The 13,540-nt window shown below is 42.2% G+C and overlaps 1 protein-coding gene across 1 annotated transcript; it reads right to left on the bottom strand.

Moving 5' to 3' along the window:
* Positions 1–10,806: 10,806 nt before the first annotated feature.
* Positions 10,807–13,275, bottom strand: cnpy4 (canopy FGF signaling regulator 4). Its single transcript, XM_080896872.1, has 6 exons — positions 13,092–13,275; positions 12,874–13,000; positions 12,635–12,731; positions 12,402–12,524; positions 12,038–12,155; positions 10,807–11,327 (listed from the first exon to the last, which is right to left on the bottom strand). Exons 1-6 carry the CDS (start codon positions 13,174–13,176, stop codon positions 11,209–11,211), a joined length of 669 nt encoding a protein of 222 aa, XP_080752998.1. The 5' UTR covers positions 13,177–13,275; the 3' UTR covers positions 10,807–11,208.
* Positions 13,276–13,540: the final 265 nt, after the last annotated feature.

Below are 13,540 nucleotides of genomic sequence, written 5' to 3'. Positions count from 1 at the left end.
CGTTAATGCGTCAATATTGCATTTTGGCAACATCAATACAAAGGCACATGAGATATCAGCGTGCTGAGGAGGAGGTACCCTTATAAAGAATAATTTGAAAAACGCAAATACTAATTGAGAGCAGAAATCACCCCTAACAGTGATATAAGAAAAAGCGTTTAACTGTGTAATAAAGTCCTAAGGAGGTCCTTGACAGGTGCTTTGCACTGCCAGATTGTTCACCCTGCAGCTAGTAGTGTTCTTAGAGACTCAAAGCATAATAAACAAAACACCACGGAGGTGCAATTTTAAAAGTCAACATTAACTCGCTGTAACAGATAAGGGGCACATTTCACAATACATGGCTGTCCGTGTTTGATGGATTAGCAGTGTTTAAATATTTAAAGTACTACAATATGGCTCTGTAGCTTGGTTTAATGATCAACTAAGGGAAGGGGGGGGGGGATTTCCAATATAGCGAAATTACATGAATTTTTGCCCCCCCCTCCGCCCCAGCTCTCGGCCACCTTTTGGTGCAACAGATGGGATGTTATATTATCCTGGAGAAAGATGCCCGTGTAGTAGAAACATCCAGGCCTAATGTGAGCCACCATCGGCTCCAGTTATGCCACAGGGAAGTGTTGTGTGGTCTAGACACGACCCTAATATCACAATCCACCTGACAGCTGGCGCAAATAAAGTGAACTTGCGCCTGAGCAGAGGCACACCCGGAGTCCATGTCATCAGTCAGAGCCCACAGAAAACTGCAGATGTGGGGCCGAACATTCACTGTTATCTGGGTTTCAACACAGAATTAATAAAAAGATTTACCGCAGAGGTCCAAGAAAAAATAAATAAATAAAAGCAAAAATCAGTGTAAATACCACATGTGGGAAATAATGACTCAAAGACTGAAAGCAATTAAAGCTTAACCCATAAGAGCTCGGACCCATTTTTACTGTGAGGAAAACTATGGGAGAGTCAGTTTTGAAACTTTAACAGAAACTTCTCAGTGTGTAAAGAGGCAGTGACACCTGTGTCACCGTGGGTTCTTATGTATTTAACTGAGATCAGCTGAATCTTTTTTTTCTCCTCTACATATGATTAATGAGGTGACAACAAATAAAACTAGAGAACTATTAATGATCTTGGACAAAAAGAAAAACATGCATTTGAGGAGATTTTTGACTCAGTCCAAAGAAAACATTAAAAAAAAAAGTCAGCGGTGTACCTCAAGGTTCAATTTCGGGTCCCTTAAAGTTGCTTTGTACTGTGTGTATTATTGATCCCACTAAATGCAGGTGTAAAAACACCTTTAGAGCCTCTCTTTTAAAAACAAACAAACAAAATTTTCTCCACCGGGATGTACATAATAATTTAAATGTTATGGTATAATTCTGCATTTAAATGAAGACGTTTCTTTTTTAAGTGGCTAAAGCCTAGCAAATTATAGACAGATTAGCCATTAGCTCTGTAGAATTTAACCATGATGTTATTATAAATGACTTAAAAGAGGGGGGGGGGGGGAAGCATATAAAAAACTAAGAGTCAATTTTAGATCCATATTTCCTTTTAGATCTTTCTTCTGTTGACAAAAATATTAGGGGTCAACGTACTAAATATGCAGTAACTTCAGCTCATTGCTGCTAATTCATCACCATAGCAGCATCTTCTGCAAGAAAAACTTTGCATACTACTTGGGAAAACCAAGGTTCAGAGGCTGTAAGAAGATCCTCTGTAAACATTGAGATGTGTCTCATCTGTTCCAGAGATCGACCCCCTCCGTCATCTGAACAGATCCTCGGGGAGATCGTTTTTCTTTCCCTCTGACCTCCGCTCTAGTCCATAGAGGGAATAAACAATGGGCACGCTTTTTGGTATAAGCCTCATCGGGATTCTCATTTGTATATTCACCCAGAAGATGGCAGTCATTTTGGATTTTAAAAAATTTCTATGTTCTACAAATATGTACACAAATCATTATTTCCTAAGTAATGCAATATGATTCTTTTTGTTATCTTTAAGGAGGAAAAAACAAAATAAACTTTATTGAATGCTTTGGCTCTGAAACATGCTTGGTATAAAGAACAGAGTGTAAAATTATCCTGGTTGCCATGAATCCAAATGCAGTGTTTTGTTTTTCCAGAGTTTTCCTCACTTTGTCTCTGGCACGAGTGCTAACGGGTGCTGTTTGCTGACGGGGAGCAGGCTGTTGTTCTGGAAAACAAACAAAAAACAAATCAATTACCCTGTTTAGTTCAAGTACCGGCGGTGTGGAATTTAGAAGAAAGGATTTTTGCTCAGCACCTTTTCCTGACAGCAGCAACATGTTCACCCTTAAATCTCTGTCGCTCTGTCTCTCGTTTCCAGCCACATCATGGTGGCCTTCTGTTGTATTTAAACTGCTTGTTAAAATACTTTTATCATTGTGGTTGATTAAGATTTCCAAAATTAAGAGTGACCTACATCTCTCTTTAGCTCACATATCAAATATTTATCCACTACGCACCTTGCCAAAGCAAACAAAGAAGGTTTCTAGATCCTTTCAGAGAGGAAAACAATCAGAGGAAATGAAACACGAGGAAAAGGAAACAAACCGAAGGCTTTGTTCACAAAAAAATTATTAAAAATGGACGTTTCAACACAATATCAAACACTGACAAGCAGCTTGTGTAATATGATAAAAACATTGTGTATATTTTTGTCATAGGGGTTTTCATCATCAGAGGAAGTTGCCTGTAATACAATTTCAAGCGTGATGTTGACAAATGTGGATATTTCTAAAATATCGTTACAAGGCTGGCAAACACATTTAAAGTTTTAATTTGAATGATCTCACCAGCCTCATTGTGCAAGGCGCACCTTATAAGGTATCTTCTTTAAACATCTGTGACACCTTTGGGCACAGGGCCCACAGACTGTAGCAGTTTCCAAATAGTGGCATGATAATCACTATTAATCACTCTTTAAAGTTTTGCACATTTTTGTAACTTTCCTTTTTGCCTGGAAACTCATTTTTGTACACATCACTTTATCTGCTATCATGATATTACAAAGTCATAAAGCTCTGACTGTGGAAGCTTCCAGACAGGTTACCAGGCTCTATGGATTAAATAAAAGTGAACACACACTTGATATTTCAAATGCACCTGCAGGTGTAGTCTGCAAATAAATAAATATAAATAAAATAAAAGGTCAGCAATGCAGCCTCTATACAGATGGCTACATGAATGCTTTAAAAAAAAAAAACAGTTCAATGACACTAGCCTGTAATTAAAAAAAAACAATGTTAGCATTTTTAAAATTATCTTCTTCGGTACAGGTATTTGAGATTGATGTAGGCCTTCTCTGGAAGAAATACGATTGGTCCCAAAGTGGTTATCTCTGCAAGAACAAAACATCCGAGTGAATCTTCTGCTGATCCTGTGACTTACAAGCTGTCTGCTTTTAAAATTCTGTCCAAATCACAGCAGAAGCAGCGGTTTGTCTGGGCTGTGTTGCTCCTCAGCGCCATCTCGTGGCTGGACTTGGCAGTAGCTGTCTAAATCGTGTTGTCAGTGCTGGGACAACTCATAGAGTTGATCGTCGCCATCCTCTGATCTCCATTTGAAAAAAAAAAGTTTGCATCAGGCATTTTTCAGTGGTTTAATTTGAACTTGGAAACACTGACCTTTAACTTTTTTCTTTCTTTCCTTCTTCTTTTTTTTAGTTTTTTAAGAAAAGGACTTTTTTCATTGGGATCTTCCTTGAACTGCGCCCAGCTTCCAGGTAACACGTGATACCTACAGGGAGTGCAGAATTATTAGGCAAATGAGTATTTTGTCCACATCATCCTCTTCATGCATGTTGTCTTACTCCAAGCTGTATAGGCTCGAAAGCCTACTACCAATTAAGCATATTAGGTGATGTGCATCTCTGTAATGAGAAGGGGTGTGGTCTAATGACATCAACACCCTATATCAGGTGTGCATAATTATTAGGCAACGTCCTTTCCTTTGGCAAAATGGGTCAAAAGAAGGACTTGACAGGCTCAGAAAAGTCAAAAATAGTGAGATATCTTGCAGAGGGATGCAGCAGTCTCAAAATTGCAAAGCTTCTGAAGCGTGATCATCGAACAATCAAGCGTTTCATTCAAAATAGTCAACAGGGTCGCAAGAAGCGTGTGGAAAAACCAAGGCGCAAAATAACTGCCCATGAACTGAGAAAAGCCAAGCGTGCTGCTGCCAAGATGCCACTTGCCACCAGTTTGGCCATATTTCAGAGCTGCAACATCACTGGAGTGCCCAAAAGCACAAGGTGTGCAATACTCAGAGACATGGCCAAAGTAAGAAAGGCTGAAAGACGACCACCACTGAACAAGACACACAAGCTGAAACGTCAAGACTGGGCCAAGAAATATCTCAAGACTGATTTTTCTAAGGTTTTATGGACTGATGGAATGAGAGAGAGTCTTGATGGGCCAGATGGATGGGCCCGTGGCTGGATTGGTAAAGGGCAGAGAGCTCCAGTCCGACTCAGACGCCAGCAAGGTGGAGGTGGAGTACTGGTTTGGGCTGGTATCATCAAAGATGAGCTTGTGGGGCCTTTTCGGGTTGAGGATGGAGTCGAGCTCAACTCCCAGTCCTACTGCCAGTTCCTGGAAGACACCTTCTTCAAGCAGTGGTACAGGAAGAAGTCTGCATCCTTCAAGAAAAACATGATTTTCATGCAGGACAATGCTCCATCACACGCGTCCAAGTACTCCACAGCGTGGCTGGCAAGAAAGGGTATAAAAGAAGAAAAACTAATGACATGGCCTCCTTGTTCACCTGATCTGAACCCCATTGAGAACCTGTGGTCCATCATCAAATGTGAGATTTACAAGGAGGGAAAACAGTACACCTCTCTGAACAGTGTCTGGGAGGCTGTGGTTGCTGCTGCACGCAATGTTGATGGTGAACAGATCAAAACATGGACAGAATCCATGGATGGCAGGCTTTTGAGTGTCCTTGCAAAGAAAGGTGGCTATATTGGTCGCTGATTTGTTTTTGTTTTGTTTTTGAATGTCAGAAATGTATATTTGTGAATGTGGAGATGTTATATTGGTGTCACTGGTAAAAATAAATAATTGAAATGGGTATATATTTGTTTTTTGTTAAGTTGCCTAATAATTATGCACAGTAATAGTCACCTGCACACACAGATATCCCCCTAAAATAGCTACAACTAAAAACAAACTAAAAACTACTTCCAAAAACATTCAGCTTTGATATTAATGAGTTTTTTGGGTTCATTGAGAACATGGTTGTTGTTCAATAATAAAATTATTCCTCAAAAATACAACTTTCCTAATAATTCTGCACTCCCTGTATAGAACCCATGCTGGGGGATATGCTCCCTCCTTGTAGGCATTCAAAAGTTGGGTATTTCAGTGCTAACAGTGCTCCTGGGGTTCTGATGGAAAAGGAAAGGTACAAGCTGAATCTGGAAGAGTTTGTTCTGAACTTGGGGCAGGAAACAAGATCTGGAGCTGCTCAGCTGGGAGTCTGTGAAACATCTGCAAAGAACAGACAAAACCTTTATCAGATTTACCTTCTGCCCTCAGCTTTTATTAGCATTTTGGAATAATGGGATGCAGGAACTGGAAAGCAATATGTTCAAAGGAAGTTGCTTTCATTTGGAGAATTAAGTGGAGGAACTACTGTGGACATTAAAGACTCACCCCTGGTGGTCTATGGTGGGATAGCTGGGGTAAGAATTCACATTGGGGTCAGAGTGGCCACACAGCTGCTCGCGTACAGCTCTGAGAGGAAGAGGATGATGAGGCCTCAATGTTGACTGCTTCAGCCAAGAAGTAAACAGATGTCTGTCGCTCACTGTTCCAATCATCTGATGAGGGATGAGCTGCAGATTTAATCAGCTTTCAACTTTTGGAACAAAAAAATGTTTCCTTGAATGTCTACATGAAGAGAAAATCTGTTTCTATTGCATTGTTTTATTTATAGCTCGGATTTCAAATCAGAATTTAAGGAACAGTTATATCAAGTAATAAAGGTCAAAAGTCGTTCTTTATGGAGGACCCAGCATGCCAAAATTACAAACAAATAAATAAGAAGGAATAAAGGGAATATTCATAAAATGTTATAAACAGGTATTTCAATGCGCTCCTACATTTGTTTATTTTTGTGCTAATACTCCAATGTACATTCACCAGCCACTTTATTAGGTACACCTTGCCATTATTCATCTGGACCTCTTTTACTTTCAGATCTGTTCAGCTTTTTGTTTCATTCAGAGAATGTAACAAAATAGCTGGACACAAAAGCATTTTGTGTTTAAGACTTCTGTTCCAGTCTAACTGTTTACATTGAAAAATGATTTTGTTTTAGCTCAGAGAAGTCATATTTTTCTTGTCTTGATGCTCCAAATGTTTTCAGTTGGTGAAAGGTCTGGACTGGAGGCAGGCCAGTTCAACACCTGCACTCTGCTACTATGAAGCCATGCTGTTGTGATAGACACGGTATGCAATTTATCAATGTCTTGCTGAAATATGCAAAGCCTTCCCTGACAAATGACATCTGGGTGGGAGCACATGTTGCATGGAAAGGTGTATATATTTTTCAGCATTGATGATGATTTTCCAGATGTGCTAGCTGCCATCTCTATAAGCACAAATGAACCGCACCTTTATACCATCAGAGATTAAGGTTTTTGAGTGCTGATGACAAGCTCCTTTTTATTCCAGGCCGTGGTGTTTGTGTTTTCCAAAAATAATTTAAAATCTTGATTCTTCTGACCACAGAACAGTTTTCCATTTTGACTCAGTGCGTTTTAAATGAGCTTTGACCCAGAAAACACAGCACTGTTTCTGGATTGTCTAAGGAGCTTGGAAAGAAAAGCGTCTGGACTTGTTTAAGTTACTTGAAGACGTTTCACCTCTCATCCGAGAAGTTTCTTCAGTTCTAAGGTCAAATGGTGGAGAGTCCCAGATATAAGCCTAGTGGGAGTTTCCCCCCACAGAGGGACAAAAGGACCCCCTGATGATCCTCTAATCGCCTGAGCCAAGGTGTGGAACTGGGTGTGGGTCCCAATCAGCCAGAGTTTCGGGTGTGTTCATTGTGAAACCTGGCCCCACCTTATCATGCAAATTCCTGAGGTCAGATGGCCCAGGATGTGAGTGGGCGTTAAGGCGCCTGGGAAGGGATCTCAAAACTGGATTATAGATGGCAGAGAGTTGGTGTCGTAAACCCCCGCCTCTGTTCAAAGATGGTCGCTCACAGTGGACATAGATGGCTTCTTTCACTCCTCTTTCAAACCATCTGTCCTCTCTGTCCAAAATGTGAACATTGGCATCCTCGAAAGAGTGTCCTTTATCCTTAAGATGCAGATGGACTGCTGAGTCTTGTCCTGTGGAGGTGGCTCTTCTATGTTGTGCCATGCGCTTGTGAAGTGGCTGTTTGGTCTCTCTCTTTGCTGACAGCAAAGAGGCACAGAAAAGAAGATCAGACACCAGCGAGGGAGGATAAGAAGGACAGACGCAACAACATTGTCATCCCCTATGTAGCCGGTGTATCAGGAAGACTCAGAGTTTTCTCCAAGCATGATATCCCAGTGTATTTCAGACCCAGCAACACGCTCAGACAGAAACTGGTTCACCCGAAAGACAAAACGCCAAAACACAAACTTAACAATGTGGTGTATGCTGTACAGTGCAGCGAGGAATGCTCAGACCTCTACATTGGAGAGACCAAACAGCCACTTCACAAGCGCATGGCACAACACAGAAGAGCCACCTCCACAGGACAAGACTCAGCAGTCCATCTGCATCTTAAGGATAAAGGACACTCTTTCGAGGATGCCAATGTTCACATTTTGGACAGAGAGGACAGATGGTTTGAAAGAGGAGTGAAAGAAGAAGAAAGGTATTGTTGATCTTTGTGTGGTAATCCGTTGTGTTCAGGACCACGGTGCATCTTCCCTTATCAGCTGGTAATATAGTGATGTTGTGGTCTTTGCTCAGGAAAGCAACGGCCTTCTTTTCCTGTATTGTGAGGTTAGACGACGGGACTTTGGCACTGGAGAGGGTGGCTGAGACTTTCATCCTGATTTGCTCTGCTTCTGTCTGTGATAATTTATTAATCTGTATGGCGGTTTCTGTAGCTGTGATGAGGTCCACTATGGGCAACTGTTGCGGAGAAATGGCAAAATTGAGTCCTTTGGCTCAGCGGTCTCCAACCTTTTTTGCGCCACGGACCGGTTTATGCCCGACAATATTTTCACGGACCGGCCTTTAAGGTGTCGCGGATAAATGCAACAAAATAAAACTAGTACCGGTACCGAAAAAAAAGAGGATTTATTCATAACACACGTGAAAAGGCCCAGGAAAACCGAGTTAACGATAAAAACGATAACAAAATAACGCTGAAAACCCTGAAAACCATACATTTCACACCTGAGCCTCAACTCTCGCGGCCCGGTACCAAACGACTCACGGACCGGTACCGGTCCGAGGCCCGGGGATTGGGGACCGCTGCTTTGGCTAATACTCTCTTTTCAGGTTCAGTGAGATTCCGGTCTGAAAGGTTCTTCACCCATTTTTCCTGACTGTCCTCAGGTGTGTGTTCTTCTCTGAGTTGTGTAGGTTCAGACCAAGGAGTGTTTTTGAAAGCAAGGTGTGGAATTTCCTGTGTTGTCTTTCTTTTCCTTTAGAGTGTTGGGCCCGCTGAGCCTTGTCCACAAACTTGTAAACCTCTTCTAAAATAGGAGAGGGTAAAACAGTTTCCAGTTCCTGCAGAGACTGGCTAATCTTGTTCTGGAGGGCATCTATAGTGAAATGGACCTGTCTTATCCTTTCACTTAGAAGCTGATTTTGTGCTTTGTAGAATCAGAAGTCCCACTGGGTTTAAATCTGGGACTCTCCACCATTTGACCTTAGAACTGAAGAAGCTTCTCGGATGAGAGGTGAAACGTCTTCAAGCAACTTAAACAAGTCCAGATGCTTTTCTTTCCAAGCTCCTTAGACTACGATGACCTGGATGACTGAGAACCTTCACAGCCATATTTCTGGATTGTGTTCACTTATGGCTTATTCTTTGCATTATAGCGCTTTAACCTGCCTTTGTGGATGACGCTGTCAACTATGTTCACACACAATGATTTCTATAAGCATTTCTGAGTCCATGGCAGAATCATACCTGTTTTTAATGCCATGGTGTCAAATGGACATTTTACTCATCAGTCCAGTTTTTGGAATTTGGGTTATATCGTCAGTTTTTAATGGATCAGCGACACAATAAAAGCTCTTAAGACTTTTATGTTTGTGTAAATTATCATTTCTGTTCACACTGGACAGAAACAGTGTGAACAGTGCCACCAGGTGAGGCGGGAGCAAGTTGATAAAAAGCACAACACTCTCAGCACTATCAAGAGAACCCACTAGGTGGCAGCATTAAGCAGCTACATTCAGGCTTTGTGAGGTTTTGTTGAGCCCTCAAGAGCTGAAGTTGGACAACAGCACAGCTTTGTGTGAACCACAACTGTTCTCACACAGTCAGCAGAAATTGTGGTAGTCTCCATTCTCAGACACCTTGGCAGTGTAGTGATCCTGCAGGTGAGCCAGTGTGCAAGAAAGCAGTTTTTATTAGAATCTTAATGCTGTCCTCATAACATTTCACCACAGAGACCTGGATCTTGTTTCATTTATTTGCAGTTATAACTTCAATCGGATCTCCAAAGTGGGAGTTTGGCCTGTTTGCCTGCCAGCTGTGAGGAAGAGAGGGCAGCTTTGATAAGTGTAGCACTTAAAAGCTATATCTCCTGGGTCTAGGTGCGGTTTCCCCCTCTGGGGACGAGGGAACCTGAACCTGGGGTGTAAAGTATGTTTGGGGAGTATGATTGTGTGTTCAGTGTCCATTTGTGTCTGTCTTCAAGTTGGGTGAGTGCTGAGTATTTTTATATGCGTGCATGAGGGTGGAAATGCACATCTGTGTCTATATGTCAGGTCGGGTCTTAGACTCCACCTCTTTGGGAACATCTCAGGCCCTCCAAAATATGGAGGCCTTTCCCCTCACCACACTCCCTGCTGGTGGCTGATGCCCTCAGGAGTTGTTGGTTCTTGGTGTCCGGGGCTGGGCGCGCAGGTATGTTCTGGCTCACTCCCGGTGGCTGCTTGGGGGGGACTGGCGGCCGTAGCTCAGTCTGGCCTCTTCTATGGGGTGGGGGGGGTGGGGGGGCCCTCGGCTCGGTTCACTCTTCCAGCCCCCTCTGGCTTCTGCTCTGAGGCTGCTGGGTGACCCCTGCTCTGGGGCTCTCCTCAGCTCTTCCCAGGAGGGTGGCACGGATGCCCCTCGCACTCTGGGGCCTTTGGCTGTCTGGGTCCTGGATCTTCTCCATGCCCTGGAGGACAGGGCTATGGCTCCCTACACCCTCTAGCAGATTGTTACATGGAGAAACATTTTAATTAAAGTGCGCTCATCCACACAGGTGTACACACGAGTGTTCCCTGTTCATAGACAAACCACACCTTTCTTGGTTGCTACCTCAAAGAACATTGTGCGCTGTCGGTCCTGAGTGCTGCACAACAACATTCAATGTTATTGCATTAATGTCAACTTTAATGCGATGGTGTTGTGTTCATTATGCTGCTCTTTTTTGCTTGTTCCCCCCCCCCCCCAAACAGGTGAATTTTCAACAGGAGATTTTTCTTCTTTTTAAATAGCCTTTCTCACTGTTTTAAAAAAAAAAAAAAAAAAAAAAAAACACTTGGCAGTTATTAATCTAGTCAGATCATACAGAAACGAGATGAAATAAAGATGTGTATTTCATGAGCGATTTTGTACAGAGGCACTGTAAAAGTAGTATTTTATTAAACATGAAAAAAAAACTGTACATACTGCACTTCAAGTCTGCAATTAGGGATACAACAATACTGATATGTACCATGACTGTGGCAAAGGGAGAAGTCACATGATGATCTAACATTCAAATATTAAAGATAAAGGTTTAAAACCTCACAGGGAGCGCTGTAACAGTTCAGAAAGGCCACACATACAAAATAATGGAAGACGTTTAGGGTTAAATCCTATAAAGTGTCATGTTGCACATGTTCATCGTAAAGCTATATATCTAAGTGTAACTTTTACTGAATATTTGAAACCCTCTCAAACGATTTCAGCTTCTGTCCACCAGTTTGCAGTTAGAAAAACCTGTAACTGAGGTGTAGTGTTGTCTTCTTTGTTCCCCTTGTCTTCTTCAAAGCTCCCCGGCATCATGAATCTTTCCCTCTTCTACCTCCTCCTCCACACTTGTCGTCTCCTCCTCAGCTCCTTCTTTGTCCCCCATGTCTCCTTTCCACACCTCCTTTAGACATTCTGAGGGAAGGAGAGAAAGAAAACACAAAGGGCTGTGTGGTTTCAGTTCACATTTCAGTCACTTTACATGCAAACAAACATTCTCCGATAGCTGTGGTTAAAAATAAATAAAAATAATAAATGCACAGCATCATCCATGCTTACAGTTGGAGGACTTTGTGCAAGCATGTCTGAGTAAATCTCTCCCTCTTTGTAGCCAAATATCTACAAATGGACACAAACACTAACAAATGTCCAAACCGCAGGGCAAGCAGCAGGACTCCCTTACAGAAAAGGGCAGACATCAGTGATAACAGGATTAGCAATAATTCAGTGAGACACAGCATCAAAGATGAGTTTGGGTGCAGGTGGTTTGCAAAGTGGCTTGCAGGTAACCAAATGAAAACAGAATTGGCTCTTTGCATGTACTCACACCACAGTTCCAGTTTATCCTAGAATCTGACGTCCTCTCTTTTGCTCACATACACACTTTAAAAATGTTGTATTGTATAAATTTTGTGATTTGACTTCAGGGCCTGTTTGAATTAACCCTGGGCTCGATTCAATTTACAAAACAGAGGAAATGAGAAGTTCTTATTTTCTCTGTTGCTTTTCCTGGTATATGAATGTAATCATTTTGGCAGGGTGTTTACATTCTCAACAAAGTGCGACTTAAAATATAAATATCATCTGCCAACCAGTAACTTGTTTTGGCACCATGCATCTCCCACCTTGCTCTGATGTCTCGAGGACGTGGTTCTCACAGAGGAAATTCTCCAGCCTCTGGTCCTGATGATGGAAGTACCAGTTCTCGACCACATCCTCATACTGCTCCAGCATAGTCTCACACTAACACACAAAGTAATTAATATCAATTAATTTAAGTGTACACTACATTAAACACATTTCCTCTTGGTTTCCATAGCAGCACCTGCATAATGCCCACCACAATATAGTGTAATATGACAAAATGATTACATATACAGTGTCATCAAATAACTTATGCACTTTACAAAATGTGGAGCAAAACGTGCATTTAACACACACACACACACACACACACACACACACACACACACACACACACACACACACCTGTTTTTTCATGTCTGTCACCTCCATGGAGGGCTCGTCCCACAGCTCGTACGGCATCCCCAAGTCCACTTGAACCCCTTTGTGTACCAGATTCTTCAGGGTCGTCATGGTCTGACTGGAGCCCTGCAGACACACAAACGAGCTAAATGTCAGTCTGACACACAAACTGAAGCAATAAGGACCACGTGACCAACTTTTTAATGCACAACTATTAAAAAAAACTGTTAGATTACCTTAGCATATCTCAGGCTGCCAGGCCTCTCTGCATGAACATTATACTCCAGGATGCGCTCGCATATGTTGTCTACAGCCTCAGTCAGCCGAGTTTCCCTGCATTCAAACACACGGGGTTAACTACTGGTCTCACAGTCAGACACAGGTCACAGCCTGCAGTACAGCTCAAACATGCCACAAAGAAATCCCATAAAAAAAGCTTCAAATAAGTTGCATGTCCTCATTCAGAGATACCTACGAGGTGTTGTATTTGATCTTTTTCCTTCTTTTGCCGGTGCCCAACACTTCTCCGACCTCCAAGACTTCACGGGAGCGAGCGGTTTTCTCCAGAGCGTCCTGCAGCTCGACTGTCAGAAACTTACACACTGACCGAGATCAGAAGTCACACGTTAACAAGAAGTTTGGTAACTGTGGGCAGGTCCAAGAATAGCTGCTGGTGCTAGTTTCTGCTCCTACCTTCGCATTTATTCGGCAGCCTCTCGTTTTCTTCCGCCGAAATAAAGCCGCAGAGCCAAAACAAAGACACAACGGCAAATTTCATTGCAACGGTTCGCTTTAAAACCTGCGGGAAAAGTCAAACTACCACGAGCTTAAAGGCACAGGAGCCACATCGGCGTATTTGACGGCGAATTTAAACTGCGCGTGCGTAGTACGTCATAACAGACGTAACTAGTCGATGCATGATGCTGCGATGTCAGGGAAGATAGTCTATCCACAAACGTTAAAGAGCTCAGTTTTGAGTTCAGTTCTTTACTAATAAATGTATAAGCTCTTAGAATCAACGTCACTTATTATTCTTTTAATAACTTTAGTTTAATGTATTTATTTTTTAACATTAGTGTATTTATTAGTATTTTTTTAAAAGGGTCCCACTCCTAAAAACAGAAAAGTGGTGGCTCTGAAGG

The sequence above is a fragment of the Rhamphochromis sp. 'chilingali' genome (assembly GCF_963969265.1).
Source record: "Rhamphochromis sp. 'chilingali' genome assembly, chromosome: 1".
Classification (NCBI taxonomy): Eukaryota; Metazoa; Chordata; class Actinopteri; order Cichliformes; family Cichlidae; genus Rhamphochromis; species Rhamphochromis sp. 'chilingali'.
The sequence above is the reverse complement of the archived record's forward strand: the minus strand, read 5'-3'. Positions and strand labels throughout refer to the sequence as shown.

Coding starts and splice junctions, on each gene's coding strand:
- cnpy4 (XM_080896872.1), bottom strand. CDS start 13,176: ATGAAATTTGCCGTTGTGTCTTTGTTTTGGCTCTGCGGCTTTATTTCG. Junction 12,156..12,401: donor TGACAGACATGAAAAAACAG/GTGTGTGTGTGT, acceptor TTTGTGTGTTAG/TGTGAGACTATGCTGGAGCA. Junction 11,328..12,037: donor CCTCGAGACATCAGAGCAAG/GTGGGAGATGCA, acceptor TCCTTCCCTCAG/AATGTCTAAAGGAGGTGTGG.